This window comes from Rosa chinensis, chromosome 1, assembly GCF_002994745.2.
Source record: "Rosa chinensis cultivar Old Blush chromosome 1, RchiOBHm-V2, whole genome shotgun sequence".
Taxonomy (NCBI): Eukaryota; Viridiplantae; Streptophyta; class Magnoliopsida; order Rosales; family Rosaceae; genus Rosa; species Rosa chinensis.
Genome location: NC_037088.1, coordinates 47,710,366 through 47,729,868, shown reverse-complemented (window position 1 = coordinate 47,729,868; position 19,503 = coordinate 47,710,366). Strand labels below are relative to the sequence as shown.

Below are 19,503 nucleotides of genomic sequence, written 5' to 3'. Positions count from 1 at the left end.
GAATTGGGATTACGCTAACCACAATCAATCCTTTACAAATACCAATTTAAGCAAAAACTAACCTTACCATCGCATACGCATAGACCAAAATAAACACCTTCTATTACCGCCATCGAGTAACATCAAAGCTCTATTAAGAAGACAGAGAGAAGAGAGACGTTTTTACAAAGGGATCTATTGATTTCCAAAGCTCTGTTAGCAGACATCAAATTTGAGAGCGGAGGAAAAGATTCTGATACTCCTTCCTCAACCCATGATAATAATCAGAGGTGACAATGATGATGGTTCCTGATTCATGAGAGGAAAAGAAAGATGAGACTGGTTTTTTTAAATCAGAACAATCATTCTTAAATCCCAATTTAAATCATATATATGGGGTTGAATATCCTGCTCTCAAAAGGATGGGGTTGAATATCCATATCTACTTTAGCAAGGAAACATATTAAGGTATGACTAGTATGGAGGAAGGAGACTTACGGATAGTTCTTGCCATCCCAGCCAGAAAGATTGGCGACATCAACAGCTTCGTCGCCAGCTTCACCCTTCCACTTCATCTCCGGTTGCGGCGAAAAGACTCGGCATCAAAAGCTCGTAAGGATTCTATCTTAATCTTTCGGAAATTTGTTTGAGTTTCTTGGTTTGTATGATTTTGATTCTGTTTTGCGATTTGGATTTTCGATTTGATTAAATTTGATTTGTGGTGGAATGAATGTATAGGAGTCTGATTTGGAGGAGTTGGAGCGCACGGTGGAGCTGGAGAAGATTGTTGAACGATTGACCGCATAGTGTTTGTTTTCGACAACGGAGGCCGGAGGAGCCGACCTTGGTCACAGGGACAACGACGACAGTACTGGATCAGAAAGCACTGTAGTTGGTGCATTGAACACTCATGATACCGGAAAGTGATGCAAATCAATTTTGGGTGCCCAGAGCATTTTCTGGGTGCCGAAATCCCTTTTTTTTTTGGTAAAATATGGGCAGAAGGCCCAAAAAGAAATAAAGAAGGGAAAAAAAGGTTCTATTGGGGGGCAATAGACATCTATTGCCCCAATAGATGTTTTGAATTGACGTAATATCCTCTATTTTTTGCTTAATTAAAGTTTTATTGAGTTTAGTTCCCATTCCGTGACTAAAAGTTCTATTAAGGGGCAATAGACGTTTTAAAATTGATATAATTTCTTCGTTTTTTTTCTTTAATCAAAATGTTATCTGTCTAATTTTAGGAAGATTAGTTCCTATTCCGGCTACCGAAAGTTCTATTGGGGGGCAATAGAAGATTATTGGGGGGCAATACATGGCTGATAGTCGTCTATTGGGGGGCAATACATGGCTGATAGTCGTCTATTGGGGGCAATAGACGTCTATTAGGGGGCAATAGAAGTTAATAGACGTCTATTGGGGGGCAATAGACCTCTATTAGGGGGCAATAGATGTCTATTGGGTGCAAAAAAACTTTCTGGTGATATTTTCACCAAATTTTGGTGGGACGTAACTGGTGACCGGACTCAGGCGGCCGATGACTGGAATCCGGCTAACGTTGACCGGCATCTGGCAAAAATTGACAGGAATCCGGTCAACTTGACCGGATTCCGACGGCCGGTGACCAGACTCTAGCGAAGTCTCCCATGGTTTCTCTCTCTTCCATTTTCTCTCTCTCTCTCTCTAAGTAACAAAGGGGTAAGGGTAAAATGGTATTAAAAAAATAAAAAAAACAAAATAAAAATCTTAATGGGGTATTAGGAAAGACCTTCTTAGAGTGTTTTAGGTATGAGAGAATTAAAAATGGGGTAAATAGACAAAAACCCAATAATATAAAGCTAATCTATACTAGTATTAGCCAAAACTGAAAAATTGTACCAAAATAACCCTGAAATATTAATAAACTTTCATACTCATAAAACATATACGGATAATATAGTCAAATTACAAGAGAAACAGAAAAATAAGAAAAGAAAAAAAAGGGAAATAGATAAATACGTGGGAGAACTACCAACCCATGAATAACTATCACTAAATCCATTTTCTCTGCAGATAACTTTTTTTTTTTTTTTTATAACGAAAGTTTTTCTTACACATGCAAAGCATGTGACTGCAGACTAGTTATCTATAATATAACTTATTAAGATTTTGTCCATAAAACATAAATAGAACCTCATTTGTCATTCCATCATCTTTATGTATTTAGTTTTAGAAGAAAAGCAGAGTGATAAAGAAAAACAGAGGATTTCTATTTAACTGCATCTCAAGTCAAGTCAATAGTAGGCGACGATTGCATTATTGAAATAATTACTCCAGTGGGTACACCATTCTATAATTGTAGCTGTAGTAGCAGATACTACACAATTTCGAAATTATATTGTATAATGCACAAGGGATCAAATCCAATAAAACAGAAATTTTTGAAACTAAAACAGAGTGATAAAAACAAAAACAGAGAATTTCCCACACATAATCTCTTGGTTTGCTTATGTACTTCAACTTGTTGATTCTTTCAACATGGAATATAATGTTATTTACCGTTACTATTGTGATAAATTCTGTACTCTCCACTTTTCAAATTCTTATCACACGCCCACAATGTTCTCTGTGAGCAATTTCTGAACACAAGCTCAATGTCCTAATAAATAGATTATGGTTAATATGGAAATTTAAATATCAGTACACAGTCAAGTCAGTACTTGGCCACATTTAAATTGTATAAATTATAACTTCTTTACATACTAGCAATAGTAGTAGTAAGAGATAATTTTGTCCAATTTTTCTTGTTTTGTAGCAAGTTGTGGCTATCTACTGCTGCATCTCATTTATGTTCAAATATTAATTCTTGAGGGCACTAGTGTCTAACATTATAGCAATAGTAGCAGATGCAAGGCAATTTCCAAATGATTGAGACGCCAGCGATTTGGCGAAAAAGCAATTTTCTTTTTCATCTTCTTCACGACTTATTTTTGATATGAAATACTTGGATTAATTCTTCTAGGGCTCGTTTGGATTAGGAATTTTGATTTTGATATGAATTTCAAATTTGAAGATTTTAAATATGTAAATTTCAAATGTAAGAATTTAAAATCTACTTGTTTGGAAATTGTAATTAATAGATAGATTTGAATTAAAGATTTCCTTTTTTTTTTTTTTGAAGGGGTTTGGAACCCAGCCAAGCTGGGAGGCTCAGCCCCACGCCTGACTTATTATATTAGAATGAATTAACCTTGTCGAGGGGGACATAAAACCTTGACCTCGAGCATCAATACAAGAGTCCTCATAGAGAACATCCCGAATAATAACAGGAGTCTCCTCTAACCATACATCAGAAATATAATTATAACTAGCAAGGTGCGCTAACCTATTGGCTGCACCATTTGCTTCACGGAAGATGTGTCTAACCTGAAAAGGGTGAAAAGATGTCAAATATGACTTACAATCATCGATAATACGCCCAATCTCAGATCTATCTTCCACGTTATGTTGTAGAGCAGTAATCACAAGAGAGCAATCGCTCTCCAAATCAATAGCAGACATGTTCTGATGGATTGCCAATAGTAGTCCAGCCCGACATGCTTCAGCTTCCATGTGTAGAGCAGATGAAGCATGTGGAAAATAATGAGCCAAAGCAACCAGGCACATACCATTTTCATCCCTTATCACAACTCCCACTCCACCATCACCAAACTCAGCCCTGTAGCTACCATCAACATTCACCTTCAGCTGCCCACTAGGAGGGTTCCTCCATTTTGACTTCTCCCTCCTTGCTTTTGTATTTTCATGCACATGAACTTGCTGATAATCTTAAAGATTTCCTTTTTTATCTAACTTTTGTTCTTCTTGAATCACACCGACGAATAACTGATTCACTGTGCCTTTGTAAAGAAGCAGATCGAAGTCGTTGTAGCAGCAAGACTCGCCGACAAGGGTGATGACGTAAGCGAACTGGACGGCGAAGACGAGGACGGCGAAGGTGAGGAGGATCCATCTGGAACACTAGAAGAGAACCAGCGAATTTGAAGCACTGTGTTTTTGAGGGGGAAGAAGAAGAAGAAGAGAGATGGTAAACAACGATCATAAATCCAGACCCAATCTAAAGGAAGAGACTGAAAGCTTGAAGAAATATTGGAGAGAGAATCGTCAGGAGAGGAGAGAGAGAGTCTTTAGGAGAGGAGAGAGAAAATTGGTGAGGAGGAGAAAGAAGAGAGTCAGAGACACGTGCTTAGGAAAGATAGAGATGATTTCAAATAACTACCTATCCATAGTAATTTCAAATTCTTAATGAAATTATGGTGTGGATTTTAATGAGTTGATTTGAAATCCAAATTCACCCCAAAATAGAAAGCCAAACAGACAGATTTGAATTTGGGGGTTCCAAATCCAAATCCACACTGTCAAATCCCTATATCCAAACGGGCCCCTAAGGAATTATTATAAATAGGGAATGATTTGCATGCAAAGATAGTATTCTGAGATATAATCTCACAGTCGTGCATATAAATATTTGGAGTTCTATAGTGATTCCTATTCCATTATACCGGAAAATTACATTGAGGGGGGCAAAATTTACCTTGGGTTGCCAAATTATTTCTTCAAGGTAATTTTTCAAAATAGCAAAAAGGTTCAAGACAGAAAAAAAAAAAAAGGTTTTACAATTGGGGTTAGCATATGAATGGAGGGTTTACAAACAGAAAAAGGTTGGCATATTAATGAAGAAGATATGCTTATGCTTATTCACCCGAGTCTTATAAACATAAAATGGTTTTACAGAAAGAAAAGCAGGAGAGGTTTGAGAAAAATCACTTATGGCCTCAGGCATTGTTCTCCATACATATATACTCTTTCTTTTAGAAAAACTGGGGTTGGGAAGGTGGCTCAGACGTGCTTAAGCAATATCAACTGTACTTCTTCTGCATATCAACGCTTTCTCATCCCTCGGTCACCACCATGCTAAAGTGACGATAAAGTGCCTAGAGAGGGAGAGGGAGAAGCGCTCCTTGCTATCTTACAAGGCCTTTTTAACTCCATTCGACTCCTTTCATGGGGAAACAAAGCTAAAAATCAAGATTGTTGCAAATGGAAAAGGGCCTACTGTGACCACCTAAATGGTTATTCAACTTCATCTTGGAGGGATATGGTGCCTTCGCTAGATGAGATAATAGATTTCCCACATTTTGAAGGTAAACTTTGTCCTAGACTCATTGAGTTGCAGCATTTGGAATATATAGACCTCAATTCAATTAGGTTGAGCCAAATTCCTTATTTCATTGGTTCTCTCTCTAATTTAAGATACCTCGATCTCTCTATGTTCGTTTTGCTCGTCAACTCCCATATCAAATTGGATATCTTACCCAGTTGCGACATCTTGAGTACACAAATTACATGCTTTTGTCATACATATGTTCCTCCAACTGTTTTCTACAACAAATCCATATACTCTAGTTGAAGTATAAATGTTCTCTCTGGTTAATTGAATGCTGTTTACCATATTACTTTGTCTCTGTCTCTCTGTCTCTGTCTTTTTTTGTAATAATAATAATAATTTTGAATAACCCAAAAAATAAAAGGGGGGAAGAATCTATACTTGTTTGATCTGGGCCTGTTTTACAAAAGCCCAACCCACAACTGACAACCCGAAAGGCTTGCATATAAACTGGGACTGTACTGTTGATATCACAACGGTCAGCCCCAAATCTGGGTTGCACTTAGATACTAGGGTTCTTCGATTAAGAATTCAACAATCTAAACTTTTCTTCAAAACTTGTTGAAACCTTAATCGAATAACCTCAGCATCTCCTATTTTGCCTTTGGATCGTCGCTGGTGACCAAACCTTCATAAAGTTCTCAAACCCAGGTGTGTGCTAATTGAAATTTCTTTTTCATATATGCTCCTGTTCTAAGATTTCTGCAATTTAAATTCCAATAGCTTTGTTGTGGCCTATATATATGACTATTGCAGATGGTTGATTGATTTTATGAGTATTTGTTTTCTCTTGTTTGCTGTGTTGTTTGCCTATAGAAAATCAAAGTCTTCTAATTCCTTGTAAAACTACACGGTAAGCCTTTATTCACAAAACCCAAATTAAACAATTTATAATCGTCTTGATCCAGTTTTAGTTAAAGATTTTCACATATAGTATTGCCCACAGCAGTCCCATGTAAAAGATTTTAACTCAACAACCTTAGTATTGGATCGATAACTTGTGATATTGGTTTTAGAAGTTGGAATCCATGCTCCCCACAGGAGGTTTAGATGACTATGGCTCCTGAGATCAATGTCAGCATATAATAAGATTTAAAACTCACATTCGGAGGTAAGTATAACTGTTCTTCTTGCCACTCTAGGTGTTGACATGATCTAATTAACCTACAGTGGAGTTTTTATTTTGGGTATATTTATGATTAAGTGTCTGTAGTTTTTTTGCCACTCCAGGAAAAGCAAGACACTTTCATGAGCATGTCGCCAAGGCACTTCGTTTTCCAGCCTATTTTTCTATCAACCTAAAAGTTGAGTTTAGTTTCTGGTTATAAGATTCAGTAAAGTGTTTGAAGTCCTTTTAGCACTCCAGGTAAGGCTGACACAATTAATATATATTGGGGTTCTTCATTAATGCCTAGTATATTCTACAATTTTATCTTTAAGGAACTGTTAATGTTCACATATACATGAGCTTATATTTGAGGAGGATAAGTAAACTCAAACCTCTAAATAATTTTGAGTGGTGAAATCATGCCATACAGCTCGTACTAGGTCTATTGATTCTTAAAGATAAGACTTCGTATATCTTATAAAGTCCATGGGCGTATTTGCATATATTACTTTTATATACCCTTGAGTAATACTGTTCCTTGATGCTGGTTATGTGGTTATATAGATTTATTAAAAATTGGGATGAGTTTATATAGAACGACCAGTTAACGTACTGAGTTTTTACCTTTGTACATAAAGACCTACAATTGTTGCATTAACCCTACAGATCAGTTGTAGTTAACTGAAGACCATTTTCTCAGTGAAAATAAAGAATAAAGGAAGCATCTTTGCTCATTTCAGTATCAACTAATAAGAGAAGTTTTTGTGAGACTAAATTCATTTTTCAACTCTGTACCAAAAGATGTACCTCTAATTTTCCTCTGTGATTACTACAATTTTGTAATACTAGTTTTCATTTAAGCTTGACCTATATTTTCCTATGTGATATTTGTGTAACAGTGAATCATTGAGTCCATCATTCTTAATTCATGGTACTCATTTTTCAACTAAATTGTGTTATTGATGATTCACATATGGGCTACAGGAACATTATAATTTTTTTTAGTAAATAAAACTACTTTTAATTTTGACAGGCTAGTTTAATGAGCACGCATTATCCTTTCTGTTGTGAAATTATATTGTTTAGTTTTACAAATCCATGGACATGCGGTTAGGAAATTGAAAGATTTAATTGGGGCCGATAGACATAATATTTATTGAGGTTTTGTTTCTTGATTTCAACTGTTTTTCATCAAGAAGAATAGACAGGCATGGTATGGTATCTGTACACAAATTATATGCTTCCATTATACATCTTTTCCTCCAACCGTCTTCTACAACTATTCTTTTTCTTCTTCTTTTTTTTTCCATGTTTTTTCAAAGTTATTTGTATAGGGATCAAATCAAATAAAGATAAGTATCAAACATCACCGTAATTTCTGAAGCTCCAACTTCACTGGTTTGGAACCTTGTGTTGAACCTATATAGGTTGGAATGAAAAGTGTCAAATTTAGTACCTGAGCCTTTATTCTCACTTGTGTCCAGCAGTAGTGTTCCTTTTGGCTTCAAGCATAATTCCTTCACTGCTGATTGTGCTTTATTCTAATACAAGTGCAGAAAGGGCAGCAGCCTGAAGATAAGATGCAAGGCCATATTAGGGAAGTTACTTGAGCTTGCATTACATTGTATAGAGCTTTCTGAATGGCAAAATTTATGGGAGAGACCATGTTTCCAACATCAATGAACTGCAAGTGAAAGCAACTGTTGGCATGATAACTGTTGAAAAGTAATTGACACTGGGAAGTTCTAAATTAATCTACTGTTGAAGAATAGACAGCCATATAAATACTTGTATGGCATGAGCTTCTTCTTCTGTCGTCTGAAATAAATCTTGTTTTTATTTAAATGTTATGATGGAGACTAGAAGGCGCTTGAAACATCTATCCAATATCGACGCTTCCTTATCCCTCAGCCACCACCATGTTAATGTGACGACGAGGTGCGTACAAGCGACTCTCTTCATGGGGAAGCGAAGCCAAAAATCATGACTGTTGCAGATGGGAAGGAGTGTACTGTGGCCCCCTGACAGACCATGTGATTCAACTTCATCTTGAAGGAGTCTCGTCACAAGGTGAGTTTTTTAAAGGTATAGGTAGTCTTAAACTCATTGAGTTGCAGCAGTTGGTGGATCTCAGTCACAATGACTTAATTGGGAGCCAAATTCCAGCTCTCATTATCATTGTCGTGATAATGATTTTGTTTAACTTTATCTTTAGGACTTTCATCTTTGGAAGAAGTAGATGCGTGCTTCCCTTGAGTTGAGGAGTCCACAGTTGCCATGGACAACAATAAAGCAAGTTTTCGAGGTTGGAGTGCAAGTTAAATTCACAATTAAGAGATAATTGAAGCCTAGCTAGTAACTAATTTTTTTTTTTTCCCTGCTGCTTAAAATACCATTTGATTCCGAGTATACGTGTTGCTCGAGGATGAGTTTTTCACTGGAATTTGGTAACCTTTTAAGTGATAATCCATAAACTCTAGTGGAAGTATAAAATGTTTACTCTGATTCTTTCAGTTTCATTGTCAATGAATGGTGTAAACCATATTTAACTTTTGTCCTTTTTTTTTTCCTTCTTCTTTTATTAGAAAGAAGTTTCAACATTGTTTATAGATGTTTCCTCTAATACTATTCCACAGAGGTAGATGAAATGCTACATTATCTTTAACAGTAATTTGAGTGCACTGTTCAATCCCAGAGATGAAGGGCTGTTTGGGAGGAATTTTTTTAGATCAATATGTGTTTCTGTACTAACAATTAAGAAAGGATGAAAGGAAAACAGAGTATTTCCATCATGTGCTACTTCTCAAGTCAAGTCAATATTAGGCAACAATTGCATTGTTGAAATAGTAACTCGTATGGGTACACAATTCTAGAATTGTAGCTGTACTACAAAATTACCAAATGATATTGTATACTGCACAAGGAATCAAATCAAATAAAGGAATTCCTATACAAACTAGCGCACTGCAGGAAACATGACAAACACTATGCTATTAAGTTTTGGAACTAGAACAAAAACTAAGTATTTCTCACACATAATCTCTTGTTTTGTTTATTTACTCCAATTTGTTAACTGATTTCAACATAAAATTAATGTTATTTACCGGTGATAATGAGATGACTCCTTTACTCTGAAAATTTTTCGAGATCTTATCAGAAGCCCACAAGGTTCTCTCCGAGCAATTTCTGAACACAAGCTCTGTGTCCTAATTGATTAAGAATCATGGAAGATTGAATATCTCTACCAAGTCAAGTCAATACTAGGCCATGTTTTCTTTGTGGAAAATTACAACATCTTTAGATTCTAACGGTAGTAGCAGACTGAGATTGGGCCAATTTTTCTTGTTTTCTATCAAGTCGTGGTTGTCTATTGCTGCGTCTCCTTTACGTTAAGCTTATTGACCACCATCACAAGACAAGTCAATAATAAGCGGCAATAAGCAGATACTATGCAATTTCCAAACGATTGTGATGCCGGCGAAGAAAGCAATTTTAAGTTTCATCTTCTTCCATACATGATACCCTTTTTCACTAATCATAGAGAAGAAAAATATGGAGGCACCTTGCAGTGTCCATGAAATATTTGTACTTTACTCTAAGTAAGCTTAATCGTATTCTGAGAAATCTGACTACTTCAGTGTTATTCAGCTTTTTTGTGTTATAAGCAAAAGTTCTCTTTGTTTTAATTGTTTTTACTAAATGATCCTCCTTATTCCAATAATAACATTCCACGAAGAATCTCATGCAATTATTAAGTCAACACTCATGTCAGTTAATGCTCAAAGTAGAGGATACTCTCTTCCTTCTTTCCACTTTTGTCCTGTATGAACTTGTGGCTCTGTTTCATGGCTTAATTAGTTCAGATATGAAATCCTTGGATTAATTGTTCTGAGGAATTACTATAAATAGGGAATGATTTGCATACAAAGATAGTATTCTGAGATATCATATAAATATTTGCAGTGCATTTGTGCTTCTTATTCCATCATCTTCTTGATTACATTAATTAAGATGGAGTTGGGAAGGTGGCTCAAACATGCTTATGCAATATCAATTGTGCTTCTTCTGCATATCAACGCTTCCTTATCCCTCGGCCACCACCATGCTAACGTGACGGCAAGGTGCCTAGAGAGGGAGAGGGATGCACTGCTTGCTATCAAAGGAAACCTGGTGGATGAATACAACCTACTCTCTTCGTGGGGAAGCGAAGCCCAAAAGCGAGACTGTTGCGGATGGGAAAGAGTCCACTGCGATCACCAGACCGGCCATGTTATTCAACTTCGTCTGAATGGAGAACCGAAGATGATCTATTTGCAACGTGAGTATGTATTGAAAACTTTGCAAGGTGAGCATATATTGAAAACTTGGCAAGGTGAAATTAGTCCTAAAATCGTTGAGTTGCAGCATTTGGAATATTTGGACCTCAGTCACAATTTCTTCAATGCCAACCAAATTCCAGCGCTCATTTGTTCTCTATCCAATCTAAGACACCTAGATCTCAATTCCAATGACCTCACTGGGAGCAAAATTCCAGAGCTCATTGGTAATCTGACCAATTTAAGATATCTAGATCTCTCTGATGCTGTCTTTGGAGGTGAAATTCCATATCTTCACCTTGGAAACCTTACTCACTTGCAGTATCTCAATCTCGGGAATAATTTCTTCACTCCTACTGGAGGAAACCTCAATTGGCTCCCACATCCTTCTTCTTTAAAATACGTGGACCTGAGTAGGGCCAATCTAAGTAAGGTTTCTGATTGGCTGGAAACAATAAACAAGCTCCCTGATCTAAAAAACTTGACCTTAATAGGATGTGATCTTCCTCCACCAATTCTTTCCACTCTTTCTCACATAAATTCTTCCAATTCTCTTGTAAGTATTGAATTGTCCAGAAATCCTGCTGTCATTTCTTCAATATTCAAATGGTTTTGCAATTTCAATACCACCCTTGTTCATCTTGACCTCTCTTCCAACCAATTAAGTGGTTTGATTTCAAATGCTTTCTCAAACATGAGCTCACTTGCATATCTTGACCTCTCATTCAACCAATTAAGTGGTTTGAATCCCGATGTTTTCAGAAACATGAGCTCACTTGCATATCTTGACCTCTCTTTCAACCAATTAAGTGGTTTGAATCCCGATGTTTTTAGAAACATGGGCTCACTTGAACATCTATCCCTCTCTTCCAACCAATTTAGTGGTTTGATTCCCGATGCTTTCAGAAACACGGGCTCACTTGAATATCTTGACCTCTCTTCCAACCAATTTAGTGGTTTGATTCCCGATGTTTTCAGAAACATGGGCTCACTTGAACATCTATCCCTCTCTTCCAACCACTTTAGTGGTTTGATTTCGAATGCTTTCACAAACATGAGCTCACTTGCATATCTTGACCTCACTTCCAACCAATTTAGTGGTTTGATTCCCGATGTTTTCAGAAACATGGGCTCACTTGAACATCTATCCCTCTCTTCCAACCAATTTAGTGGCTTGATTTCGAATGCTTTCACAAACATGAGCTCACTTGCATATCTTGACCTCTCTTCCAACCAATTTAGTGGTTTGATTCCCGATGCTTTCAGAAACACAGGCTCACTTGAATATCTTGACCTCTCTTCCAATCAATTTAGTGGTTTGATTCCTGATGGTTTCAGAAACACGAGCTCACTTGAATATATATCCCTCTCTTCCAACCAATTTAGCGGTTTGACTTCGAATGCTTTCACAAACATGAGCTCACTTGCAGATCTTGACCTCTCTTTCAACCAATTTAGTGGTTTGATTCCCGATGTTTTCAGAAACATGGGCTCACTTGAACATCTATCCCTCTTTTCCAACCAATTTAGTGGTTTGATTTCGAATGCTTTCACAAACATGAGCTCACTTGCATATCTTGACCTCTCTTCCAACCAATTGAGTGGTTTGATTCCCGATGCTTTCAGAAACACAGGCTCACTTGAATATCTTGACCTCTCTTCCAACCAATTTAGTGGTTTGATTCCCGATGCTTTCAGAAACATGAGCTCACTTGCAAGTCTATACCTCTCTTCCAACCAATTAAGTGGTTTGACTCCCGATGCTTTCGCAAACATGGGCTCACTTGCAAGTCTATACCTCTATTCCAACCAATTAAGTGGCTTGACTCCCGATGCTTTCGCAAACATGAGCTCACTTGAATATCTTGACCTCTCTTCCAACCAATTAAGTGGTTTGACTCCCGATGCTTTCAGAAACATGAGCTCACTTGCAAGTCTTGACCTCTCTTCCAACCAATTTAGTGGTTTGACTCCCGATGTTTTCAGAAACATGGGCTCACTTGCAAGTCTTGACCTCTCTTTCAACCAATTTAGTTGTTTGACTCCTGATACTTTCGCAAACATGAGCCTACTTGCAAGTCTTGACCTCTCTTTCAACCAATTTAGTGGTTTGACCCCTGATGCTTTCGCAAACATGAGCTCACTTGAATATCTTGACCTCTCTTCCAACCAATTTAGTGGTTTGATTCCCGATGCTTTCGCAAACATGAGCTCACTTGCAAGTCTTGACCTCTCTTCCAACCAATTAAGTGGTTTGATTCCCAATGCTTTCGCAAACATGAGCTCACTTTCATATCTTAACCTCTCTTCCAACCAATTAAGTGGTTTGAGTCACGATGGTTTTGCAAACATGAGCTCACTTGCACGTCTTGACATCTCTTATAACCCATTCGGAGGAGGGATCCCAGCATCCATTGGCCAGTTATGCAGTTTGCGACATGTGTCAGTTTTAGGTTGTAATCTGACAAGTGGACAACTTTCTAAGTTTGTTCAAGGATGTTCGACATGCGTTCAAAACTCATTACAGAGTTTTGATCTTTCCAATAATCATCTTGCTGGGTCACTTCCTAATCTTACAAGCTTTTCATCATTGGAGGTATTAACTCTCTCCAAAAATAAGTTGAGTGTTCTGGATAGTATTGGAAATTTTTCTTCTCTGAAACAATTATATGTTGATCAAAATCAATTACGATGGATGATACCGGAAAGTATTGGGAAACTCTCCGGTTTGTATGTCTTGGATCTCTCTGGAAATCTTCTGAGCGGAAGAATTCCAGAAGGTATTGGGCAACTCTCATCATTGGAACGTTTAGTTCTTTCTGGAAATCAATTAAGCAAAAGCATACCTGAAACTATTGGGCAATTATCATCTTTGCGAAGTTTAGATCTCTCTAGAAATCTGTTAAGCGGAAGAATACCGCAAAGTGTTGGACAGATGTCTGGGTTGGGCTTTATAAATCTTAGTATGAATCGTTTGGAAGGGGAGATTTCAGAAACTCATTTCTCAAAACTCTTCCATTTACATGAGTTGGATTTATCCTATAACTCATTATTAGAATTCAATGTCACTTCGGATTGGGTTCCTCCTTTTCAATTGTCTTATCTAAGTTTGAGGTCTTGTAAGGTGGGGCCGGATTTCCCAAAATGGATTCGAACCCAAAAAGGTCTTTCCAACCTTGATATGTCTTATGGTGACATTTCAGATGTCTTTCCAAGTTGGTTCTGGAGTCTATTTGGTGACACTCCGACTATAGATATGTCTAACAATCAAATTAGAGGAACATTAGGGAGTTCAAAGGTTGTATCATTCAGCGGAGTTGAAGTTCGATTTAGTTCGAACCAATTGGAAGGTCCAATACCCTCATTTCTATCAAAAGCGTCATATTTGGATCTCTCTGATAACAAATTTTCAGAGATGACTTCCTTCTTGTGTTCTTCGAATGTTAAAATTTCCAAATTTCTTGATCTCTCCAGTAACCATATTCCTGGAGAACTTCCAGATTGCTGGAGACATTGGGTTAATCTAGAACTTCTCGATTTGAGTAACAATTCTTTTTCTGGGAAAATCCCACCCAATATAGGATGTTTACTTCGAATCAAAACATTGAAATTGAGGAGCAACAGACTTGTGGGAGAATTGCCTTCATCCTTGAAGAATTGTACAAGCTTAAATGTTATTGATCTTGGGAACAATACGCTTTCAAGTTCAGTCCCTGAATGGTTAGGGGTCAGTCTTCCAAATTTGGTTATTCTTATGCTTCAATCCAATCAGCTTAGTGGAAGTTTGCCTTCACAATTATGCCATCTTGCACGCCTTCAAATTTTGGATGTCTCTATGAATGAAATCTCAGGAACTATACCAAAATGCCTCGATAGTTTGACTTCTTTGGCGCAAGAAGGAAATTCAAATCTAACCATCAGACATTCTTTTAATGTGACTTATTCTAATGGAAATGTGAGTTCTCTTTATTATGAGGATGATGCAACCTTCATGTGGAAGAGAACATTGTCTACATACAAAAACACTTTGGGACTAGTCAAGAGCATTGATCTCTCAAGCAACAGATTAACTGGGGAGATTCCAAGTGAAATCACTCATCTTGTTGGGCTAGTTTCTCTGAACCTTTCAAGGAACAATTTGACTGGACAAATACCTCTAGAGATCGGAAAGTTGAAGTCACTAGATTCTCTTGATTTGTCTAGGAACAAGATTGGTGGCGGGATTCCGACAAGCCTTGCTCGGATTGATAGACTTGGTGACATGGATTTATCATATAACAACTTGTCTGGTGAAATTCCAACTGGCACTCAGCTCCAGAGCTTTGATCCGTCCTTTTATGCCGGAAATCCTCAATTGTGTGGACGTCCACTTGAAGCTTGTAATCCAGAGGGGACTGGTCGGCCAAATGTCTCGAGTGATCAAGCAGATCCAGATGAGCTCATCACACTAGGCTTTTACATTAGTCTGGGCCTTGGATTTGGTGTTGGATTCTGGGGAGTCTCTGGGTGTTTGATATTCAAGCGGGACAAGCGGTCATGGAGATATGCATACTACAACTTCTTGAATGGTTTAAATGTTTGGCTTTATGTGAGGGTAGCTTTGATCAGACGGCAATTAAAGGATATGCTTAGTGGACAATCTTAAGCGGTAATCTCTCTCTTTTTCCACGTGTATGTTCATCATCTTTTATACTGCATCATCGTTGGAATAATTGGTTATTATAAGTTTGTCTTAATTTTCCCACTAATCGACTAATGGTATTCCACTTATGTTTTATATAGAGCCAGCATCTTCTGAAACTGTGCTTCCTTTCAATTGAGCACATCACATACTTGCGCTGTACAATCATCTGCTCAAGTCTTCCAAGTATACAGAGTGTTCAGTACCCTTGTTCGGTCATGTTTTTCTTTCTTTTGTCTTTACCTTGCGAAGTTCGGTTTCCATGTCTCATTGTATTAGTTTTCAAGAATAAGTTAGCCCTCATATCCCTTGGTACCATTGACATTTATGATAAAGTATCAGAAATTTCTGGTATATTATCTGTAATGTTATTGTAATAACTTGTAACTGGCTTCAGTTAGCCAGTTGCAGGTTCATGTCTTTCACATCTTTAGGGAAGGGAATCGTGTAGCTGACAAGCTTGCTAACTTTGGTGCTGTGAATGCTGGTTCTACCTGGTGGGATTCAATCCCGCAATTTCTGTTTAGTGCATTTGGTCATGCCTTCTCAGCTAGGACTGGCTACCGGTCTCAGTAGTCAGAATTGGCAGTTGGTCATTTTCTTCATATTCATGTTAGAGTTGTGCTCAGTTAGTTATTTTACCGTTCTTCATTATTGTACTTTTCAGCTTGTATTTTATCCTGGCAAGGTATTGGCATAGTCCCCCTTTGCTATGTATCTTTTATTTAATTTTCAATAAATTCGGGTAAGAGCAATGAGTTAGCTCTTACTCCGCTTCATTAAAAAAAAAAATAAAAAAAAAAAACCCTTTGTTGGTCCAATCCCTTGCCTTAAATAATTTCTATTCTAGCTAGTGTTATTTCAGAAATTTTTGCAGTACTATAGTTTAAATGATAATGTATGCGCTCAGTAACTACTGAATGACCAGTGATTAGGGACTGCATCTTAAGGTTTTCTTTCTTGAATTCAACTGTTTTTCATCAAGAAGAATAGACAGGTATCTATACACATATTGCATGCTTTTGTTATACATCTTTTCCTCCAACTGCCTTCTACAACCAATCTCAACTAATCTTCTTCTTTTTCCATGTTTTTTCAAAGTTATTTGTATATGGGTCAAACAAAATAAAGATTTAACTACAAACTAGCGCACCGGAAAATAACTAACACATATCAAACATCACCATAATGTGTCGAAGCTTCAACTTCCCTGGTTTGGAACCTTGTGTTGAACCTATATATGTTGGAATGATAAGTGTCACATTTAGTACCTAAGCCTTTATTCTCACTTGTGTCCAGCAGCAGTATTCCTTTCGGCTTCAAGCATAATTCCTTCTGTGCTGATTGTGCTGTATTCTCCAATCCGAGTGCAGAAAGGGCAGCAGCCTGAAGATAAGATGCAATGTGCCATATTAGGGAAGTTACTTGAGCTTACCATGTTTCCAACATCAATGAATTGCAAGTGAAAGCAACTGTTGGCATGATAACTGTTAAGAACTAATGCACACTGGGAAGTTCTAAATTAATGTACTATTGAAGAATGGACAGCCATATAAATACTTGTATGGCATGAGCTTCTTCTCAACAATATAATTTACATCGCTAGACTCTTTTTTTTTTATCATTTAAAATTTTTTTTTTACGAAGAGAGAAGCAGTTGCAAAAATGATAGCAAAGCATTAAAATGAAAACTGAAGAAAATTTATGATAAAATTCCAATATTTCAACTCTCAATCTCTATCAGCTAGAAAGTCTACAAGATGGCTTGCCGATCTGAAACGAACCATATCATGTTTTCTTGGATCAAGTTACAGCCAATTGCATATCATGTTACGGCCAATTGCTTGTACAGAAAATAAAATTTCTCAGGGACAATTATACAAAACAGACCAAATCACTTGCAACCCTCTAGCAAGAGCATATCATATACATTACATCGATTAATGCATGGCACATAAATCTGTTGAAATATTGCAAATAAACAAACTAATATGTACAATAGAAGACTAAAATACGAAAGAGGTATACAGAAACAGAGGCACAATTACCAATTTGAGGTCTCTTTGAATAACCTTGAAAAAGAACGGGGAGCGGTGGCAAGAAAAAGTCTGCTGACCAAGAGAAATCATTTCCACACTAATCGAGTGTATCATTTGCTATCAACTGAATCGTTACTGCACAAATCTCAAAAGAATGGAGTTAAAATATGCCTTAATTATTCTTAGTGAGTGATTAAGCAAAGCTGATAAACATATTACCATAAATCCTATTAATATACTAATAGATTTCTTCTGCACAAGTCAACTGAATCATCACTCTTCAAATAGGGAATACTGGTGTGCAGCAATCAATACATTATACATTGGAAATGACCAACTTGAATAATGATACCTTTACAATGAATAACTAATGATACACCGAGACCTATTGAATAACACAAAAGCACCCATTTAGATGCTAAAGAGAACCCATTTAAATGAGGAAATACATATTCATAGAATGACTAAAAATATATATTTTTGGCTCTGGAACCTCTCAAAAGCCATATAAACTAAAAACCACTATGGACACTCACAACCAAAGAATCATCAAATCGATTGAATATAGGAAAACTTGCAGAGAAGAGAAGAAAAAGAAAATAATAAAAATCAACATACACAAACATCCAAACGCATCTTGGATACCATTTGTAACACCCCGGCCCGGATTAATCAATCTAATATCAACCCATTTCTTTCTTAGTCGGAATCCAATACCAATAAGCGTCTCGCAGATCTTACCTTTGGAGAATCAAGAGGAGAGGCGATTGAGGAAGTCGGTGATCAAAAGAAAACGTCGTAACAACGACAGCAAGAGAAGAAGAGATAGAAAGAGAGGTTCTTTTCAAGAGATGAAGACCATCCCCTTTTCTTGATCTGACTTGGTATTTATATAGTTCCACATTTAACTGATTTTCAACGGTCCTGATCAAGTGGTGCATAATTTTACGGTTTAGATTGCACCACACAAATTTCTTTTTCCTCAATATAATTTTCATAAAAACTAGAACTTCTAAAAATCATAATAAATAGTTTGGATGTCTGAAAAATTATTTAAAAATTCTCGTGATACATCTTTATTAATTAAGCCAATTCTGTAGAGAATGGTTAAATTTTTGAAGTACCTGAAATGCCTATACTTTATTAAAGCTCCATAAATAAATCTTTATTAATTAAGCCAATTCTGTAGAGAATGGTTAAATTTTTGAAGTACCTGAAATGCCTATACTTTATTAAAACTCCATAAATCTATTATAGCAAATTACCAATAGATACAATCTCATCCCATTTATTACCACTAACAGACCTGTTTTTTTTTAATTCCCTTGCGGTACTGTAGTTGAACCCTGCGCAAGGTCCAGGCCCATGCGGCCATTTTTTGAATTGATTCTGTTAACTAGTAAATTACCAAAATAACCTCTATAGACTTAATGTACTGAGCTTCAGTATCATTATGAGGCATTGCAGATTTAATGTACTGAGCTTCAGTATCATTCTGACATGCACAAATTACAGTTCTTTCCAGTTTCTAGAGACAATTCTAAATGATTAACCTATTGGATTGTTTGTATACACATAAAAGAAATCTCTCCACCATGGTTCTTCTCATGTTCTTCAATCGGTACATCTTCTTTGTCTATTGCAGCAGCATTCCTCCTTGCCATTTGTGATTAATCTGTATATGATAAATGCAAATATATGAATACTGACCCTCAGTAGTTTACTGACCCTCAATAGTGTATTGACCCTTAATTTGATTAAAAAACCATTATAGCTTATAAGAATGCAAAAGACCTAATCAAAAGATACTCACAGTTGCAGCAAATCAATGACCAGAATTTCAAGCAGAAAATAAAGACTGACAGCAATAATAAGATCAAATATCCACAGAGCCTAATAAAATCAGCTAAAGCTACTGACCCTTAGAAATAAACATAAAATAAGCTTGCAATAAACATAGGGTTAGTGAAGTCATGAAGCTAAGGTTACTGACTCTTAGAAACTGAAGCTCGTACAATTCATTTTGTACTATTGTTGGTCACAGAACTCATCATTTTCCATCAGAACAAAGAAATCTCAAAAACTAAACATACTGACCCTCAGAAACTAAAGCTAATGATCTTTAGATGGTCCATATAATCATAGATTGCACATATTGCAGAATTTTAATGCTA

The 19,503-nt window shown here is 36.7% G+C and overlaps 2 protein-coding genes and 2 long non-coding RNA genes across 4 annotated transcripts; 2 read left to right on the top strand and 2 right to left on the bottom strand.

Moving 5' to 3' along the window:
- Positions 1 to 3,168: 3,168 nt before the first annotated feature.
- Positions 3,169 to 4,245, bottom strand: LOC112168311. Its single transcript, XM_024305438.1, has 3 exons — positions 4,238 to 4,245; positions 3,834 to 3,970; positions 3,169 to 3,749 (listed from the first exon to the last, which is right to left on the bottom strand). Exons 1-3 carry the CDS (start codon positions 4,243 to 4,245, stop codon positions 3,169 to 3,171), a joined length of 726 nt encoding a protein of 241 aa, XP_024161206.1.
- Positions 4,246 to 5,650: 1,405 nt separating this feature from the next.
- On the top strand, positions 5,651 to 8,694 carry LOC112181568. The gene is made up of 3 exons (XR_002928959.2): positions 5,651 to 5,836; positions 7,850 to 8,363; positions 8,509 to 8,694. It is a non-coding gene; the product is annotated as an uncharacterized LOC112181568 (long non-coding RNA).
- A 1,493-nt stretch (positions 8,695 to 10,187) lies between these two features.
- LOC112189580 (receptor-like protein EIX1) lies at positions 10,188 to 14,935 on the top strand. The gene is made up of 3 exons (XM_040507114.1): positions 10,188 to 11,247; positions 11,608 to 14,865; positions 14,922 to 14,935. Exons 1-3 carry the CDS (start codon positions 10,305 to 10,307, stop codon positions 14,933 to 14,935), a joined length of 4,215 nt encoding a protein of 1,404 aa, XP_040363048.1. The 5' UTR covers positions 10,188 to 10,304.
- A 1,286-nt stretch (positions 14,936 to 16,221) lies between these two features.
- On the bottom strand, positions 16,222 to 18,195 carry LOC112181537. Its single transcript, XR_002928935.1, has 3 exons — positions 18,071 to 18,195; positions 17,339 to 17,464; positions 16,222 to 16,676 (listed from the first exon to the last, which is right to left on the bottom strand). It is a non-coding gene; the product is annotated as an uncharacterized LOC112181537 (long non-coding RNA).
- Positions 18,196 to 19,503: the final 1,308 nt, after the last annotated feature.